Consider the following 21,488-nt stretch of genomic DNA (forward strand, 5'->3'; position numbering starts at 1 on the left):
TTTTCATAGTCATGAAAATACAGAAAAATCTCTAAATGAGAAGGTGTGTCCAAACTTTTGGTCTGTACTGTATATGGAATCCCCGTTGTAAACGATCAACGCAAAACTCAGGATAAATGTGCCGAGCCTTTCTGTGATAAGCAGAAAGAGCACATAAACAGCACATAAACAGCAGTTGATGAATTGGCTGTATTATTTTTTTACTTTGTTCCTCATGCGGTGTAAGTGATAAAACAACTTTATTCTTTGGGTCGGTGAGACTACAGCGATAACAGATTTATTATTTTTTTTTCTGTTTTACTGCTGTCACACACTAACTTTTTTCTTTTGCAAAAGCTAGTTTTTGCATTGCAACATTTTGAAAACTATAATTTTTCCATATTTCTGCTGACAGTCATGTGAGGGATGATGTGATATTTTTATTGGAATCATTTCTGTGTACATGACTTATCGCTGTCTATTCTGATTTTTGGGAGGCAGAATTAACAAAAACCAGCAATTCAGGATTTTTTTTTTTAATGCTGTACGTGTGGTGAAATTGATACAGCAGCTTTATTCTTCGAACCAGTATTACCACATTTATATTGTGTTTTTTTTGCGTTTTGGCGATCTTTTTTATAGAAAAAATTATATTTGCATTGCTTTATTCTGACTATAGCTTTTTAATCGTTTTAGAGATGCCGTTTTATTTATATTTGTCATTTTGATGAAGTTTTATTCCACTTTTTGTAGCAATATGATGAAAAAGCATAGTTTGCCTCGTGTTTTTTGTTTGTTTTTTTTACACGGTGTTCACTGAAGTGGTTAACTGGTGGGACACAATTCTTGGCAGATGCTTCACTGGAATCTGTGAGATTTGTGGCTAAGGCCTCTTTCACACTTCTGTTTTTACAATCTGCACAGGATCCGTCAAAACGTTGAAATGACGGATCCTGTGCAGATTGTAAAAAACGTGTGCACTGGGCCCGTTTTTCTGACGGACCTGTCAAGGCTATGTGCACCTGTTGTGTATGCGTCTTCACAGCGGTTTTCTGCTGCGAAAAACGCATACACAACACAACCCAGGTTAAAAATAAAAAAATAAAAATTGCAATATTCTTACCTTCCGGCGTCCCGTGCAGCGTTACTGATGCTCGCCATGCTCCCGGCAAATGGCATTCCCAGTAATATTGCGATTTTTTTATTTTTAACATTATATCTTGTTACTATTGCATAGGCAGCATCAATAGTAAAAAGAGAGAGAGCAAGCGAGAGAATTTCCCTAACGGGAAATTCTTCCACGCATGCTCAGTTTCAAAAAAACTCGTCACTGGATTCCTACTTTTGACAGTCAGCGACGGATCCTGCGACCATAAGCTTCCATTATAACCAACGACGGGCAGCGCAGGATCTGATCTGAGCGATTTTCCGACGTGCAGAAAAAGAAATTCCTCGGTACGTTTTCTCCAACCAACGGACAGCGATTTTCCGACGGATCCAGTGCATGACGGATGAAACGGAAAGCCATCCGTCACAATACGTCGCTAATACAAGTCTATGGGAGAAAACAGGATCCAGCAGAAACATTTGCTGGATCCTGTTTTTTCAAAAATGTACGGATTTCGGCGGGAGCTCAAAGACGGAAGTGTGAAAGAGGCGTAAAAGCAACGTCTTATCTAATTCAGTAAGACACGCTACCTGGCTAAAAACATGGACAGTCACGCGAAAAATAAACTCTGTTCCATCTTTTTCTCAGGCATACGTTTTTGGTCTCGTCCTTGATGAAATTCTAGAAAAGAGATCTGATGACAAGAAAGGTTTCCCTGAAGAAAGACCCCCCCCCCCAAATAAAAAGATATTCATTTCAGACCCCGTCCATCCCAGAGACAGGATTTCAAGGGAAAGGGTAAGACGGGAGTGTGTAGTTACCCCAAAGGGGGCAAGGGTAGAACCACCCATTTTTCTTCAGGCCCACTAGGGCCATGACGCCAGAGAAGTTGTGGGGGAGAGGGGGGCTTCGATTATTTCTGGAGGGTTGACAGGCCATCAGAAGAGAAAAAAAAAAAAAAAATCTGTTGATTCTGCGAACGATAGAGGGTTCCAAAATACTTCTCTGACGGAGGAAATCATTATCTCATCGATACCTATAGCTCTCCGAGCTCCTAATGGAGGCCAAAAGAAGCCCTTTTTGCCTTGACTGGGTTGTTCTATTAGTATCTCAATATTTTTGTGTTAAAAAGAACAGCACCACCGGCCTGCTGCATATACAGGGGCATCCTACAAGTGTGTTGCTTGTCCCCTACTTTTTTTTCACATGGCAGCTGAATTGTAGTGTTACTGACCCAGGTCAACCAACTAATTCAATTCTTCATTAAATATTGTTTAAATTACATTAATAACCAGTTATGACAAGATACAAGATGGGCGGTAGCTACTAGATCGGATCCATCTGGTGAGACTTGTAGAGTGCAGTGAGCAGTCTAGGGTATGTTTTCACAGTCTGTAAATCCTGCGGGTTGGACGCTTCGTACATCTCCACTATGCGTGCAGGGACGCCTCCGGCTTCCCTGCGTATACGCACATGCGGCTCATCTTTCCAGACAGCAGCATGTCTATTTATTTTGCAGAGACGCTCAGTCTCCGCAAGATAGATATCACAGTCCAATGTATATGATGCGATGATTCCGCATGGTTTAATGAACACATGCGGAATCACCGCACGTACAAAAGCCGGGAGCGCTTTGGATAGAGCGGATATGTGCTGCGTGCAAAGCGCTGCCGGTTTCTGCCCGTGGAAACATACCCGAAGTCATCACAATTTAATCCCTGCCAGCCGCTCAGATCCTTAACACTTGCACATGTTACCTGCTGCCACCTTGGAAAATTGACAGCTCACTTGCTGCCTTTTTGCCCATCCTAGAGAGGTGCCATTATAATGTGATAATCCATGTTATTCACTTCACCTGTCATGGCAGATCGTACACACCCTTTGGTATAAATGCTACGGTCAGACTGAGGACTTTTGCAGTGTGGTTTGTTTTTATAGGCCTTATTCAGATTCTGATAAAGCAGTCACACTCAGTGGCATTTCTATATTAATCAGAAAGTGAGGGACAAATTTTGGTGCCATTTTTCCCCTTTTACGCATGTGAAAATGTAAAATTATAGTTATAAATCTAAAATTTTGGTGATAAAAATAACTGTTTTTACCTTCACTGCCATATCGTATAAAATTCTGGGACACACCTGTGGTGTCAATATGATCACTTCACCCTCAGATGAATTCATTGAAAGGTGTAGTTTGTAAGATGGGGTTACTTATGTGGGGGGGGGTTCAACTGTTCTGGCACATCTGGGGCTCTGCCAATGTGACATGGCACCCTCAAACCAGTCCAGAAAATTCTGTACTCCAATATTGTGCTCCTTCCCTTCTGAGCTTTGCACTGCACCTCAAAAGTAGCTTTCAACCACATTTTAGGCTACTTTCACACTAGCGTTTTTTGCAATACGTCGCAATGCGTCGTTTTGGCGAAAAAACGCATCCTGCAAAAGTGCTTGCAGGATGCGTTTTTTCACCATTGACTAACATTAGCGACGCATTTGCGAAGCATTGCCACACGTCGCAACCGTCGTGCGACGGTTGCGCCGTGTTGTGGCGGACCGTCGGCTGCAAAAAACGTTACATGTAACGTTTTTTGCTGCCGACATACCGCCATTTCCGACCGCGCATGCACAGCCGGAACTCCGCCCCCACCTCCCCACACCTCACAATGGGGCAGCGGATGCGCTGGAAAAATGCATCAGCTGCCCCCGTTGTGCGGCGCATTCACTGCTAGCGTCGGTACGTCGGCCCGATGCTCTGCGACGGGCCAAGTAAGACGCTAGTGTGAAAGTAGCCTAAGGCATCAGCGTACTCAGGAGAAAATGCGCAACAGTTTGGGGTTAATTTTCTCCTGCTAGACTTATGAAAATGAAAAGATTGGGGGCTAAAAACAATTATGGGAAATGTTGTTTTTATTTTTTGACAGATCAACATAAAATTCTGTGATGCACCTGGGGATTCAGGCTCTGTGCACACGATGCGGATTTTGCTGCGGATCCGCACAAAAACCGCAGTAAATCCGCTATAAATCCGCAGTAAAAAACGCGGTGTTTTTGGCCTGCGGATTTATCAAATCCGCAGTGGACCATTCTACGTGTGAACATACCCTCAAGATGCTCACCACACATCTACAGGTCCTTCTCAAAAAATTAGCATATAGTGTTAAATTTCATTATTTACCATAATGTAATGATTACAATTAAACTTTCATATATTATAGATTCATTATCCACCAACTGAAATTTGTCAGGTCTTTTATTGTTTTAATACTGATGATTTTGGCCTACAACTCCTGATAACCCAAAAAACCTGTCTCAATAAATTAGCATATTTCACCCGTCCAATCAAATAAAAGTGTTTTTTAATAACAAACAAAAAAACCATCAAATAATAATGTTCAGTTATGCACTCAATACTTGGTCGGGAATCCTTTGGCAGAAATGACTGCTTCAATGCGGCGTGGCATGGAGGCAATCAGCCTGTGACACTGCTGAGATGTTATGGAGGCCCAGGATGCTTCAATAGCGGCCTTAAGCTCATCCAGAGTGTTGGGTCTTGCGTCTCTCAACTTTCTCTTCACAATATCCCACAGATTCTCTATGGGGTTCAGGTCAGGAGAGTTGGCAGGCCAATTGAGCACAGTAATACCATGGTCAGTAAACCATTTACCAGTGGTTTTGGCACTGTGAGCAGGTGCCAGGTCGTGCTGAAAAATGAAATCTTCATCTCCATAAAGCATTTCAGCCGATGGAAGCATGAAGTGCTCCAAAATCTCCTGATAGCTAGCTGCATTGACCCTGCCCTTGATGAAACACAGTGGACCAACACCAGCAGCTGACATGGCACCCTACACCATCACTGACTGTGGGTACTTGACACTGGACTTCAGGCATTTTGGCATTTCCTTCTCCCCAGTCTTCCTCCAGACTCTGGCACCTTGATTTCCGAATGACATGCAAAATTTGCTTTCATCAGAAAAAAGTACTTGGGACCACTTAGCAACAGTCCAGTGCTGCTTCTCTGTAGCCCAGGTCAGGCGCTTCTGCCGCTGTTTATGGTTCAAAAGTGGCTTTACCTGGGGAATGCGGCACCTGTAGCCCATTTCCTGCACACGCCTGTGCACGGTGGCTCTGGATGTTTCCACACCAGACTCAGTCCACTGCTTCCTCAGGTTCCCCAAGGTCTGGAATCGGTCCTTCTCCACAATCTTCCTCAGGGTCCGGTCACCTCTTCTCGTTGTACAGCGTTTTCTGCCACATTGTTTCCTTCCAACAGACTTACCATTGAGGTGCCTTGATACAGCACTCTGGGAACAGCCTATTTGTTGAGAAATTTCTTTCTGGGTCTTACCCTCTTGCTTGAGGGTGTCAATGATGGCCTTCTTGACATCTGTCAGGTCGCTAGTCTTACCCATGATGGGGGTTTTGAGTAATGAACCAGGCAGGGAGTTTTTAAAAGCCTCAGGTATCTTTTGCATGTGTTTAGAGTTAATTAGTTGATTCAGAAGATTAGGGCAATAGGTCATTTAGAGAACCTTTTCTTGATATGCTAATTTATTGAGACAGGTTTTTTGGGTTATCAGGAGTTGTATGCCAAAATCATCAGTATTAAAACAATAAAAGACCTGACAAATTTCAGTTGGTGGATAATGAATCTATAGTATATGAAAGTTTAATTGTAATCATTACATTATGGTAAATAATGAAATTTAACACTATATGCTAATTTTTTGAGAAGGACCTGTATATAAATTCCTTGAGGGTTCTACTTTCCGAAAAGGGTCATATGTGGGGGTTTTCCACTGTTTAGGCACATCAGGGGCTCTCCAAAGGACACGACATTCCTTCCTTTTTGGGCCCTGCCATGAGACCAAACAGTAAATTTACCCCCACATATGGGGTATCTGAGTAAAATTGCACAACAAATTTTGGGTTCCATTTTCTCCTGTAAACCTTATGAAAAAATAATTTGGGGCTAAAATAACATTTTGGGGAAAATGAGATTTTTTTATTTTCACAGTTCAATGTTATAAACTTCTGTAAAGCACCTGGTGGTTCAATGTGCTAACCATACAGTGGTTTTTCTCCACATATAGAGTGTCAGCATGCTAAGGAGAAAGTGCACAACAAATTTTGTGGTCCATTTTTTCCTCCTGTAACCCTTGTGAAAATTAAAATATTTGGATCTAAAGTAAAAAATGTTTGTGAAAAAAAAAAGTTAAATGTTTATTTTTTACTTCCATATTCCATTCACTTCTGTGAAGCACCTAAAGTGTTAATAAACTTCTTTAATTGTGCTGATGTAAAGTAGACGTGTGAAATGTTATAATACCATCAGGGAGCCGTCTGATGTGAGTATGTGATTTTTTTTCTTTTTAAATAGCAGCAACAGCATATGGGGCAAATATTTCTATGGAACATCTTATGGGGCCATGTGCAGCATTATATGGAGGCAAATGTCTGTATGGAGCATCTTATGGGGCCCATCATGAACTGTATGGAGCATTATATGGGGCTCCTGATTCAATATGGATATTCAAAAACACTTAACCTACTGATGTCTTAATTAATTTTACTTTTATTGGTATCTATTTTTATTTTTGACATTTACCGGTAGCTGCTGCATTTCCCTCCCTAGGCTTATACTCGAGTCATTAAGTTTTCCCAGTTTTTTGTGGCAAAATTAGGGGGTCGGCTTATGATCGAGTATATACGGTACCTTTATGTTGTTAAAAAATAAAAAGGAGGGGGGGGGGGGGAGCAGATATTCATCCAGGATCCAGCAAGATCTTCCCCTTAATACTTCTATTTGTGAAAGCATTCTTTCTTTGCAGAACTTTTCCCCCCGTGCGGAATCACAGCGCCCAATACATTTTACAGGTGACATTTATCTTGCGGAAACTCTAATCTCTGCAAGATATTCGAGTTTCCGCAAGATAGACATGCTGCGGTCTGGAAAGACGTGCCGCTTGTAAGTCTCCGCAGCGAAGCCACAGGTGCCGATGCACGCATAGTGGGCATAGGATTTCTAGAAATCCCATCCATTATGCTGTAAAATCTAGCCCCTGTGGAGGTATGCAGCGCTCAAACCGCAGCATTTACTGACCGTGGGAGCATACCCTTAAACAAAATAATGTAACTCCAAGTCAATCACACTTCTCTGAAATCAACCTGTCCAGTTATGAAGCAACACTGATTTTGAATCAATTTCTCCTGCTGTAATGAAAATAGAACAGAGAACAGGTAGAAGTGACAGGCAATTAGCAAGACAACCCTATAAAGGAGCAGTTGTGCAGGGCATGACCAAAGACCATTTTTGCTGTTCTCATCCTATTTGGCTACTTTTGCATTTTGTCATGGCTCTCACCCACATACAGTGGGGCAAAAAAGTATTTAGTCAGTCAGCAATAGTGCAAGTTCCACCACTTAAAAAGATGAGAGGCGTCTGTAATTTACATCATAGGTAGACCTCAACTATGGGAGACAAACTGAGACAAAAAATTCCAGAAAATCACATTGTCTGTTTTTTTATCATTTTATTTGCATATTATGGTGGAAAATAAGTATTTGGTCAGAAACAAACAATCAAGATTTCTGGCTCTCACAGACCTGTAACTTCTTCTTTAAGAGTCTCCTCTTTCCTCCACTCATTACCTGTAGTAATGGCACCTGTTTAAACTTGTTATCAGTATAAAAAGACACCTGTGCACACCCTCAAACAGTCTGACTCCAAACTCCACTATGGTGAAGACCAAAGAGCTGTCAAAGGACACCAGAAACAAAATTGTAGCCCTGCACCAGGCTGGGAAGACTGAATCTGCAATAGCCAACCAGCTTGGAGTGAAGAAATCAACAGTGGGAGCAATAATTAGAAAATGGAAGACATTCAAGACCACTGATAATCTCCCTCGATCTGGGGCTCCACGCAAAATCCCACCCCGTGGGGTCAGAATGATCACAAGAACGGTGAGCAAAAATCCCAGAACCACACGGGGGGGACCTAGTGAATGAACTGCAGAGAGCTGGGACCAATGTAACAAGGCCTACCATAAGTAACACACTACGCCACCATGGACTCAGATCCTGCAGTGCCAGACGTGTCCCACTGCTTAAGCCAGTACATGTCCGGGTCCGTCTGAAGTTTGCTAGAGAACATTTGGATGATCCAGAGGAGTTTTGGGAGAATGTCCTATGGTCTGATGAAACCAAACTGGAACTGTTTGGTAGAAACACAACTTGTCGTGTTTGGAGGAAAAAGAATACTGAGTTGCATCCATCAAACACCATACCTACTGTAAAGCATGGTGGTGGAAACATCATGCTTTGGGGCTGTTTCTCTGCAAAGGGGCCAGGACGACTGATCCGGGTACATGAAAGAATGAATGGGGCCATGTATCGTGAGATTTTGAGTGCAAACCTCCTTCCATCAGCAAGGGCATTGAAGATGAAACGTGGCTGGGTCTTTCAACATGACAATGATCCAAAGCACACCGCCAGGGCAACGAAGGAGTGGCTTCGTAAGAAGCATTTCAAGGTCCTGGAGTGGCCTAGCCAGTCTCCAGATCTCAACCCTATAGAAAACCTTTGGAGGGAGTTGAAAGTCCGTGTTGCCAAGCGAAAAGCCAAAAACATCACTGCTCTAGAGGAGATCTGCATGGAGGAATGGGCCAACATACCAACAACAGTGTGTGGCAACCTCGTGAAGACTTACAGAAAACGTTTGACCTCTGTCATTGCCAACAAAGGATATATTACAAAGTATTGAGATGAAATTTTGTTTCTGACCAAATACTTATTTTCCACCATAATATGCAAATAAAATGATAAAAAAACAGACAATGTGATTTTCTGGATTTTTTTGTCTCAGTTTGTCTCCCACAGTTGAGGTCTACCTATGATGTAAATTACAGACGCCTCTCATCTTTTTAAGTGGTGGAACTTTTGCACTATTGCTGACTGACTAAATACTTTTTTGCCCCACTGTAGGTACAGTAGCATAAAGCAGTGTATTAACTATTCTGTGTGACATAAAGCTCTAGTTTAAGGGCATAAAATGTAACATTTTGAGAATTGCTACATTTTCGCTAAATTTCCAATTTGTTTCACAAATAAACGCAAGTCATGTCAAAGAAATTTTACCACTAACATGAAGTACAATATGTCACGAGAAAATCTCAGAATCAGTGGGATCTGTTGAAGCGTTCCAGAGTTATTACCTCAAAGTGACACCGGTCAGAATTGTAAAAATTGACTGGTCATGAAGGTGAAAACAGGCTTTGGGGGAGAAGGGGTTGGGGTTAATAGCATTCCCTATATGACTGTGCAAAAATATGTCAATGATTAAGACCACCGGCTGGACTCCAATGCATAGAAAGAAAGAAGAAAGTAGATGATAGACCTGTTCTACAAAGTGCTATCTGCAGATCAGAGGCCATGCACAACATGGCAATCTCCACGTTTTATAGATAGTGTGATGGGAGCAGAACCCAAAATTGATAAGTGTGAGGTAAGGTACTTATACACACCAAATGAGACTAGATGAGGTACAGAGTACTGTGCAAAAGTTTCAGGCAGGTGTGGAAAGAATGCTGCAAAGAATGATTTCAAAATTAGAAATGTTCATAGTTTGTTACCAATTAAAAAAATGCAAATTACGTGAAAATTACAAACCTTAATAAAAATCAATACTTGGTGACCACACTTTGCCCTCAAAACGGCATCAATTTTTCAAGGTACATTTATTCAGTTTTGAAGGATCGTCTTAGAGAACCAACAACAGATCTTTTGGTGCTATAGACTTGCACAAATCCTTCTGTCTCCTCGTGTAATCCCATACAGAGTGTATGTTGAGATCAGGGCTCTGTGGGGGCCACATCATCACTTCCAGGATTTCTTATTCTTCTTTACACTGAAGATACTTCTAAATGACAGCATGTTTGGGGTTGTCCTGATGCAGAATACATTTGGAGCCAATCAGACGGCTCCCTAATGGTATTATATGACGGATAAGTAGCAGTCTGTATCTCTCAGCAATGAGGACACCATTAATTCTGACCAAATCCACAACTCCATTTGGTGAGATGGAGTTGGGGATTTGGTACCAAAGAGTGGAGCCTCCACCATAGAACACTGTTGCCTGCAAACACTCATTGTATCACTCTCCAGCCCTTCAGTAAACACTATCACAAATATTTAACATTTGGATTCATCAGTTGAAAGCTACTGCTGCCATTTTTTGGCCCCCTAGTTCCTATGTTTTTTTTGTAGCCGAGTTGCTTGGGACTTGTTTCCACATCAAAGGGACTTTTTTTTTTTTTTTATGGTCGCAGCTCTTCAATGAAGCTTAGGGTACCGTCTCACAGTGGCACTTTGGTCGCTACGACGGCACGATCCGTGACGTTCCAGCGTCGCTTGATTATCGCTCCAGCGTCGTAGACTGCGGTCACACTTTGCAATGCACGGCGCTGGAGCGATAATTTCATGACGTATTTGCGATGTAGAAGCCGTTGGTTACTGTGCGCACATCGTATACAACCTTTGTCACACGATGCAATCATGCCGCCACAGCGGGACACTTGACGACGAAAGAAAGTTTCAAACGATCTGCTACGACGTACGATTCTCAGCGGGGTCCCTGATCGCAGTAGCGTGTCAGACACAGCGATATCGTATGGATATCGCTGGAACGTCACGGATCGTGCCATCGTAGCGACCAAAGTGCCACTGTGAGACAGTACCCTTATTACTTTTGAGCAGATTTCTAACAGTAGGTTGGCAGTTTGGCCCTTTTTGTTGCTGCCAGTTCTGAGTTGATGACACTGCTGTACATCTTCTACTTCAAAGTAAAGCATATGTCGATCATGTACTGCACTAAGTTTCTTTGGCCAATCTCAGAGTCCTCAACGTTGATCATTTTTTGGTGTTCCGAATGCTGAGAAATACAGGCAGATATTTATCCATCATGCAATGCCATCAGTGAGGAGTCTAATTGGGTCCAAATGTATTCTGCAGCAGGACAACGACTCCAACCAATGTCATTACTATGGTAACTTCAGTGTAAAGAAGAACAAGAAGTCCTAGATATGACGACATGGCCCTCACAGAGCACTGATCTCCGCATCAAGTCTGTCTGGATTACATGAAGTAACAGAAAGACTGGAGAAGGCCTACATCCACAGAAGATCTGTGCTTAGATTTCCAAAATGTTTGATGCCATTTTGATATGGTGGTCACAATAATATTGATTTAAAAAGGGGTCGGCAACTACTTTTCTATTGATAATCTATCCTTAGGAAGTGAAACACACATCACTCCACCAATCAGCCGTTACCGGTGGCAGCCAGAACCGCTCTCAGATGCTGCCAGAACACAGCAGCTCCATCTTCTAAGGATAGGCTATCAAAAATAGTGAACAGACTAATTTAGGCTTCTCTTTTTGTTCAATGATAAATTATTAAAGGGGTCTTCCATTTTCAGGAAAGTGGTCTCCAGACATTTTTTTAAATACCGTATATACTCAAATATAAGCCGAGAATTTCAGCCCATTTTTTTTAGGCTGAAATTGCCCCTCTGGGCTTATACTCGAGTCATTCCCAGGGTCAGCAGGGGAGGTGGAGCGGCAGCTGTCTAATAATACTCACCTGCTCCTGGCACGGTCCCTGGTTCTCCGGGCGCTGACAGCTTCTTCCTGTATTGAGCTGTCATATGGTACCGCTCATTACAGTAATAAATATGGACCCGACTCCACTCCCATAGGGGTGGAGCCGCATATTAATTACTGTAATGAGTGGTACCATATGACGGCTCAATACAGGAAGAAGCTGCTGGCGCCCGGAGAACCAGGGACGTGCAGGGACCGCGCCAGGAGCAGATGAGCATGGGGGCACTGCGCGATATTCACCAGTCCCTCGTTCCACCGTCGGCGCCGCTGCGTTTTCTGCATTCTCTGCAGTGACGCTCAGGTCAGAGGGCACGATGAAGCTATTAGTGTGCGTCGCAATCTGCCTGAGCGTCAGTGTGGAGGACGCAGAAGACACAGCGGCGCCAACGGTGGAATGGGAAAGGTGAGTATAGCAAGTGCCGGGGGCCTGACGAGATGTATGTGATTTTTTTTCTTTTTAAATAGCAGCAACAGCATATGGGGCAAATATTTCTATGGAACATCTTATGGGGCCATGTGCAGCATTATATGGAGGCAAATGTCTGTATGGAGCCCATCATAAACTGTATGGAGCATTATATGGGGCGTATTTTGTATGGAGCATCTTATGGGGCCCATCATAAACTGTATGGAGCATTATATGGGGCTCCTGATTCAATATGGATATTCAAAAACACTTAACCCCTTCACCCCCGGAGCTTTTTCCGTTTTTCCGTTATCGTTTTTCGCTCCCCTCCTTCCCAGAGCCATAACTTTTTTATTTTTGGCCATGTGAGGGCTTATTTTTTGCGGGATGAGTTGTACTTTTGAACGACATCATTGGTTTTACCATGTCGTGTACTAGAAAACGGGAAAAAAATTCCAAGTGCAGTGAAATTGCAAAAAAAGTGCAATCCCACACTTGTTTTTTGCTTGCCTATTTTGCTAGGTTCACTAAATGCTAAAACTGACCTGCCATTATGATTCTCCAGGTCACTACGAGTTCATAGACACCTAACATGACTAGGTTATTTTTCACCTAAGTGGTGAAAAAAAATTCCAAACTTTGCAAAAAACAAAACAAAACTGCGCCATTTTCCGATACTCGTAGCGTCTCCATTTTTCGTGATCTGGGGTCAGGTGAGGGCTTATTTTTTGCGTGCCGAGCTGGCATTTTTAATGATAGCATTTTGGTGCAGATACGTTCTTTTGATCGCCCGTTATTGCATTTTAATGCAATGTCGTGGCGACCAAAAAAACGTAAATCTGGCGTTTCGATTTTTTTTCTCATTACGCCGTTTAGCGATCAGGTTAATGCTTTTTTTTTATTGATAGATCGGGCGATTCTGAACGCGGCGATACCAAATATGTGTAGGTTGGGGTTTTTTTTAATTGATTTATTTTGATTGGGGCGAAAGGGGGGTGATTTAAACTTTTATATTTTTTTTATTTTTTTCACATTTTTTTTTACTTTTTTTTTTAACTTTTATCATGCTTCTATAGCCTCCATGGGAGGCTAGAAGCAGGCACAGCCCGATCGGCTCTGCTACATAACAGCGATCATCAGATCGCTGTTATGTAGCTAAAATGCAGGTGTGCTGTGAGCGCCGACCACAGGGTGGCGCTCACAGCCACCGGCGATCAGTAACCATAGAGGTCTCCAGGACCTCTATGGTTACAATGTACAAGCATCGCCGACCCCCGATCATGTGACGGGGGTCGGCGATGCGCTCATATCCGGCCGCACGGCCGGATGCGGTAGTTAAATGCCGCTGTCTGCGTTTGACAGCGGCATTTAACTAGTTAATAGCGGCGGGTGATCGCGATTTCACCCGCCGCTATTGCGCGCACATGTCAGCTGTAAAAAACAGCTGACATGTCGCGACTTTGATGTGCGCTCACTGCCGGAGCGCACATCAAAGCGGGGGTCCCGACATGTGACGTACTATAACGTCAGATGTCGGGAAGGGGTTAACCTACTGATGTCTTAATTAATTTTACTTTTATTGGTATCTATTTTTATTTTTGACATTTACCGGTAGCTGCTGCATTTTCCACCCTAGGCTTATACTCGAGTCATTAAGTTTTCCCAGCTTTTTGTGGCAAAATTAGGGGGTCGGCTTATGATCGAGTATATACGGTACCTTTATGTTGTTAAAAAATAAAAAGGAGGGGGGGGGGGGGGGAGCAGATATTCATCCAGGATCCAGCAAGATCTTCCCCTTAATACTTCTATTTGTGAAAGCATTCTTTCTTTGCAGAACTTTTTCCCCCGTGCGGAATCACAGCGCCCAATACATTGTACAGGTGACATTTATCTTGCGGAAACTCTAATCTCTGCAAGATATTCGAGTTTCCGCAAGATAGACATGCTGCGGTCTGGAAAGACGTGCCGCTTGTAAGTCTCCGCAGCGAAGCCACAGGTGCCGATGCACGCATAGTGGGCATAGGATTTCTAGCAATCCCATCCATTATGCTGTAAAATCTAGCCACTGTGGAGGTATGCAGCGCTCAAACCGCAGCATTTACTGACCGTGGGAGCATACCCTTAAACAAAATAATGTAACTCCAAGTCAATCACACTTCTCTGAAATCAACCTGTCCAGTTATGAAGCAACACAGATTTTGAATCAATTTCTCCTGCTGTAATGAAAATAGAACAGACAACAGGTAGAAGTGACAGGCAATTAGCAAGACAACCCTATAAAGGAGCAGTTGTGCAGGGCATGACCAAAGACCATTTTTGCTGTTCTCATCCTTTTTGGCTACTTTTGCATTTTGTCATGGCTCTCACCCACATAGGTACAGTAGCATAAAGCAGTGTCTACAACCCCATAAGTTGCTCAGGTAATGCAGCTTATCCAGGATAGCACTTCAATGTGAGCTGTGGCAAGAAGGGTAGCTGTGTCCATCAGCACAATATCCAGAGCATGGAGCAGATACCAGAAGACAGGTGAGTATACCAGGAGACATGTAGTGGGCCGTAGGAGGGCAACAAACCCAGCAGCAGGACTGCTAGTTCTTCCTTTGTGCAAGGAGGAGCAGTGCCAGAGCCCTGCAAAATGACCTCCAGCAGGTCACTAACAATCATGAGTCTGCTCAAACTGTCAAAAACAGACTCCATGAGTGTGGTATGAGGGCCTGAAGTCCACAATTGGGTGTTGCGCTTACAACCCAACACCGTGCAGGGCGATAGGCATTTGCAAGAGAACACCAAGATTGGTAGATTTGGCATTGGTGCCCTGTGATCTTCACGGATGAAAGCAGGTTCACACTGAGCTCGTGACAGACGTGACAGCCTGGAGATGCTGTGGAGAACATTCTGCTGCCTGCAACATCCTCCAGTATGACAGTGGGTCAGTAATGGTGTGGGGAGGTATTTCTTTGGAGGGCCCCACGGTTCTCCATGTGAAAGCCAGAGGTACCCTGACTTCCATTAGGTACAGGGATGAGACGCTCAGACCCTCTGTGAAAGGCGATATGCAGGTGCAGTGGGCCCCTGGGTTCCTTCTGATGCATGACAATGCTAGGCCTCATGTGGCGTAAGTGTGTCAACAGTTCCGGCATGATGAAAGCTGTCACAGATCCCAGGGAGGATATCTTTATCATCCCCGCCGCTCACACTAATGTCATGAAACGAGGTTGTTTGGTTGCCCAGTTCTATTCTGAAGGGGATTTATCTATATCCCACTTCCGGTTTAGAACTTGCAGATCTCTGCCGCCCCCTTACCCTCGGGTCAGACAGGGTACTGCACCTAGGTTAATTAGTCACCAGAAAGGCTGCCTTACTTTGTACTGGCTAATGGGCACACTGCAGCGAGGGCGGTGTAACTACTCCCACTCAGGTGGGAACAATAATTATCAATGCCGTCCGTTGCTACAAGGTCTCACAAACGCACAGGACAAATCAGCTGCCACCAGCTGTGATTCCTTCATTAATAACAGGTCCGGAGCCAACCCAAATTAGTAGCATAATTCACTTCAGAGGAAGTGACAGTATGTTATAGAGCAAGGAGAAACTAAGCTAGTAATTTTATATATTTTACTCCAAAAGGGTAGGCAGTGTTTACAAAAGGGTAAAGAGATATTATAAAATGAGACGATTATGTATATACAGACGATTACAAATAAAAAGGGATTAAAGTTGAAATAAAAAACACTTACAGTTCTTTCATATCATTCAATGGTACGCCACGCGGTGGCGTGGGAGGGAACTTACCCCACTTATCTTTAGGTCAGATTGCACAGCCTGTCGTAGCTGAATCCCCCGGCAAAAGACCCCCCTTTATCTGGGCCTCTGAGTTTTTGCCCAAAACTAACGGTCTCTCCCCCTGGATGACCTCATGGGGTGGACAGAGCTATGGAATGAACTCTTCTTTCTTGAGGATATGAAAAACCATCATCCTGCATATCTCGGCATATGAACCTCGTAGCAAGACGACACCAGTGTCGTTATGCTCAGCGTGACCTAGAGACTCGTTTAAGCATAGACATGGGGTAGCTGGGTGACCCAGTTACGTAGTAATGCGTTTCTCACTTTCTGCTACACGCTGGGCTCCAGAAACCCACCAGTTAGGAGCCCTATTGTTGTACATACCAAATATATAACTTTCAGATCTATGTTATTTGGGGTGGAATTCTTCCATCTTGAATAACTCTCTGATACACAAAGGAGCACATGGTTTCAGACAAGGGACTGGCTTTCCCAGCTGAAAGCCATAAAACTCCTCAGTGCAGGTTGCTGGCACGCTGGTCTCACATTACAGCTATATAGCAGAGGGGAGGGAGGAGGAAAAGGTGAAATCACACACAGGCACATGCAGGCAGAGGAAACTGCAGCTGAGAGCTCTGTATGTGTAATTTAAGTAATAAGAAATTCTTCCTATTTCCTGACAAAGGCATTGATGCTTTATACTGGTCTGCCCATTCCCCAGACCTGAATCCAACTGAGCACATCTGGGACATCATGTCTCGTTCCATCCACCAAGGCACCTCAGACAGTCAAGGAGCGGACTCGTGCTTTAATCCAGATCTCAGAGGAGATTCCTCAGGAGAACATTTGCCACCTCATCATAAGCATGCCCAGGTGTTGTAGAGGTCATACAGGAATGTGGAAGCCACAGACACTGCTGAGGATAGTTTCCTTGTCTTGAGGCATTCTCACTAAAGTTGGATCAGCCTGTAAATTGATTTTCCAATTTGATTATGAGCAATATTCCAAATCCAGACCTCCATGGGATATGAATCTTGATTTATATTGATCTGATCATTTTTGTGTTTTATTGTTCTCGATGCATTCCACTATGTAATGAATAAAGATTTGCAGCTGGAATATGTGACATCTAGGATGTGGTATTTTAGTGTTCCCTTTATTTTTTGGATAAGTGTGCATAAATATTTATACACACACACACACACACACACACCAGATGAGGTACATACACATCACAGGACATGAGGTACGTATATACATAATCTACACACCAGATGGGCCACATACATGTATACACACTAGCTGTTACATGGGACTGAGATACACTTGGATGCACACCAGATGAAGCGGACGAACGGCAGATGAGGCGCGCACACTAGATGAGGCGCGTACGCGCACACTAGATGAGGCGCGTACGCGCGCGCACACTAGATGAGGCGCGCACACACTAGATGAGGCGCGTACGCGCGCACACACTAGATGAGGCGCGTACGCGCGCACACACTAGATGAGGCGCGTACGCGCGCACACACTAGATGAGGCGCGTACACACACTAGAAGAGGCGCGTACGCGCGCGCGCGCGCACACACACTAGAAGAGGCGCGTACGCGCACACACACTAGATGAGGCGCGTACGCGCACACACACTAGATGCGGCGCGTACGCGCGCGCACACACACACTAGATGAGGCGCGTACGCGCGCGCGCACACACACTAGATGAGGCGCGTACACACACTAGATGAGGCGCGTACACACTAGATGAGGCGCGTACGCGCACACACTAGATGAGGCGCGTACGCGCACACACTAGAGGAGGCGTACACACGCACACACTAGAGGAGGCGTACACACACACACTAGAGGAGGCGTACACACACACTAGAGGAGGCGTACACACACACTAGAGGAGGCGTACACACACACACTAGAGGAGGCGTACACACACACACTAGAGGAGGCGTACACACACACACACACACACTAGAGGAGGTGTACACACACACACACACACTAGATGAGGTGTACACACACACACACTAGATGAGGTGTACACACACACACACTAGATGAGGTGTACACACACACACACTAGATGAGGTGTACACACACACACTAGATGAGGTGTACACACACACACACTAGATGAGGTGTACACACACACACACACACACTAGATGAGGTGTACACACACACACACACACACACTAGATGAGGTGTACACACACACACTAGATGAGGTGTACACACACACACTAGATGAGGTGTACACACACACACTAGATGAGGTGTACACACACACTAGATGAGGTGTACACACACACACTAGATGAGGTGTACACACACACACTAGATGAGGTGTACACACACACACTAGATGAGGTGTACACACACACACACTAGATGAGGTGTACACACACACACACACTAGATGAGGTGTACACACACACACACACTAGATGAGGTGCACACACACACACACACTAGATGAGGTGCACACACACACACACTAGATGAGGTGTACACACACACACACTAGATGAGGTGTACACACACACACACTAGATGAGGTGTACACACACACTAGATGAGGTGTGTACACACACACACACACTAGATGAGGTGTACACACACACACACACTAGATGAGGTGTACACACACACACTAGATGAGGTGTACACACACACACACACACACACACACACACACTAGATGAGGTGTACACACACACACACACACACTAGATGAGGTGTACACACACACACTAGATGAGGTGTACACACACACACACACACTAGATGAGGTGTACACACACACACACTAGATGAGGTGTACACACACACACACTAGATGAGGTGTACACACACACACACTAGATGAGGTGTACACACACACACACACACACACACTAGATGAGGTGTACACACACACACACACTAGATGAGGTGTACACACACACACACACACACTAGATGAGGTGTACACACACACACACACACTAGATGAGGTGTACACACACACACACTAGATGAGGTGTACACACACACACACTAGATGAGGTGTACACACACACACACACTAGATGAGGTGCACACACACACACACACACTAGATGAGGTGCACACACACACACACACACTAGATGAGGTGTACACACACACACACTGCCGGTCACTGTGAGCTACTGCCGGAGCCATGATGACAGCAGACAGGCTCCGTGCCCCTGAGCAATGAATGGCCGCAGTGACAGCAGAGTGTAGACGGTCGCACGCACAGGAGATGCCACCTGCACGCACGTCCCGGGCAGGGTGACACTCACCGGTGACAGGCGGGACACCTCCGTTCTCCCCGGCGCCATCTTCGTGCCGCGGCTTCTTCCTCTCCCGCTTGTCGCTGGGCTTCCTCGGCTTCTGGGGCGGAGGTGCAGAATGCGGGGAGCGGGTAGAGCCGGGCGGGGCGAGAGACAGGGTGCCGCTGGCCGCTACCGGGGAGCTCCATGTCGCTGGAGTAGCATAGCCCGCAGCAGGTCGATGGCTCCCGCCCCCTCCGCCCTCGCCATTCACACGCTTGGGCTTGGGAACCTTCTCCTCCGTCCGGATTCTCTTGGCGGGATGCAGGTCACGGCTGCTCGTGCTGGAGGTCGGCGGACGAGGCTTCCCCTCCGCGCTGGCTTTCACCACAATCACCTCCCGGGGTTTGGGCAGCGCTTCGTGTTTGTCAGCTGGCGAAGCACGAACACTACTCCACAGCTCCGCCATTTTGGGCTCCTGCGATGCCTAGACTCCGCCGCCGAGCTGCCAAGGAGTAGTGGGCGGGGTCTACTGCAATCGACCAATAGCGTTCAGAGGATGGGGCGGGCTCTGAACAATTACTGCCAATCGCGTGACTCCAGAGAGGCGTGTCCCGGCATGTGAGTCGGAAAGGCGCATGGGAGCCGAGGCCATTTTGTTAGTATCGCCGCGGAGGAAAGAGAGAAGAGTTGCTTTGACAGGGGGAGTGAGGGGAGGCGCCGTGCAGGACACGGACGGGGGTGGGGTGCGGTTCCATGTTCCAGAGAGAACTCCTGGTGCTTACGTAAGGTTGGCAGCATTGGTTGACTGGACAGCGGATGTTTTTGTTCGTCACTGTTTCTGGGACTGCATGTTGTTTGTAAGAGGCGTTCGGCTATAAGCGCGGCGCGCACCTGAGGGGACACGGGCCATATAGCGCGGCACACGCTGGAGGGGACACGGGTGATATAGCGCGGCACGCTCCTGAGGGGGACAAGGACCGTATAGCGCGGCGCGCACCTGAGGGGACAAGGACCGTATAGCGCGGCGCGCACTTGAGGGGACAAGGACCGTATAGCGCGGCGCGCACCTGAGGGGACAAGGACCGTATAGCGCAGCGCGCACCTGAGGGGACACGGGCCATAGCACGGCGCTGTCCTCAAGCTGTGCTGTATGCACCACGGAGCGGGCGGTTCCTGTGGAGCGTGTGTATTGAGGGGAATAGCCCTTCCTCAGCCTGATTGTAAGGTGTTTTGGATTTTTAATACTGATATAAATGAGTAAACGTGGCCTAAGGGTATGTGTCCACGTTCAGGATTGCATCAGGATTTGGTCAGGATTTTCCATCAGTATTTGTAAGCCAAAACCCGGAGTGGAACAATTAGAGAAAAAGTATAATAGAAACACATGCACCACTTCTGCATTTATCACCCACTCCTGGTTTTGGCTTACAAATACTGACGTAAAATCCTGACCAAATCCTAATGCAATCCTGAACGTGGACACCCTTAGGGTATGTGCACACGTTGCGGATTTCTTGCAGAAAATTCCTGAAGAAAACCTGAAATTTTCTGCAAGAAATCCGCATTTTTTTTTTTTGCGTTTTTTTTCCGTTTTTTTCGCGTTTTTTTAGCATTCTGCAAGCGTAATTAGCTTGCAGAATGCTAAAGTTTTCCAAGCGATCTGTAGCATCGCTTGGAAAACTGACTGACAGGTTGGTCACACTTGTCAAACATAGCGTTTGACAAGTGTGACCAACTTTTTACTATAGATGCAGCTTATGCAGCATCAATAGTAAAAGATAGAATGTTAAAAAAAATAAAAAAATGCTTATACTCACCCAGACATCTCCTCAGCGGCGTCCGTTCCTCTTTCTCTAGCTGGCGTGTGCGCACAGGACCTTCCGTGACGTCACGGTCCGGTCACGTGAGCGGTCACATGACCGCTCACGACCAATCACAGGACAGTGACGTCATTCGGCGAGGTCCTTCAGCGCACACCAGCTACAGGAACCAGCCAGCGTGCAGCACAGAGGCGGGAACACAGCGCCGGACATCGAGGGTGAGTATAGGACTGTTTTTTATTTTATTTCTTATTTTTTTACCAATTATATGGTGCCCAGTGCGTGGAGGAGAGTCTCCTCTCCTCCACCCTGGGTACCAACCGCACATAATCTGCTTACTTCCCGCATCGTGGGCACAGCCCCGTGCGGGAAGTAAGCAGATCAATGGACCCCTAGGTGTGCGGAATCCCCGCAATTCCGCATTTTTAATGAACATGTTGCTT

The 21,488-nt window shown here is 45.4% G+C and overlaps 1 protein-coding gene across 1 annotated transcript in view; it reads right to left on the minus strand.

Annotated features, from left to right (window-relative positions):
- Positions 1-19,739, minus strand: part of RSBN1L (round spermatid basic protein 1 like) — a 115,250-nt gene extending 95,511 nt beyond the window's left edge. Inside the window, exon 1 of the mRNA XM_077264701.1 lies at positions 19,253-19,739. Within this exon, the coding sequence (XP_077120816.1) occupies positions 19,253-19,691 (439 nt within the window). The 5' untranslated portion in view covers positions 19,692-19,739. The remainder of the gene's footprint in view (positions 1-19,252) is intronic.
- Between the last annotated feature and the right edge of the window lie 1,749 nt (positions 19,740-21,488).

This window comes from Ranitomeya variabilis, chromosome 5 (genome assembly GCF_051348905.1).
Source record: "Ranitomeya variabilis isolate aRanVar5 chromosome 5, aRanVar5.hap1, whole genome shotgun sequence".
Lineage (NCBI taxonomy): Eukaryota > Metazoa > Chordata > Amphibia > Anura > Dendrobatidae > Ranitomeya > Ranitomeya variabilis.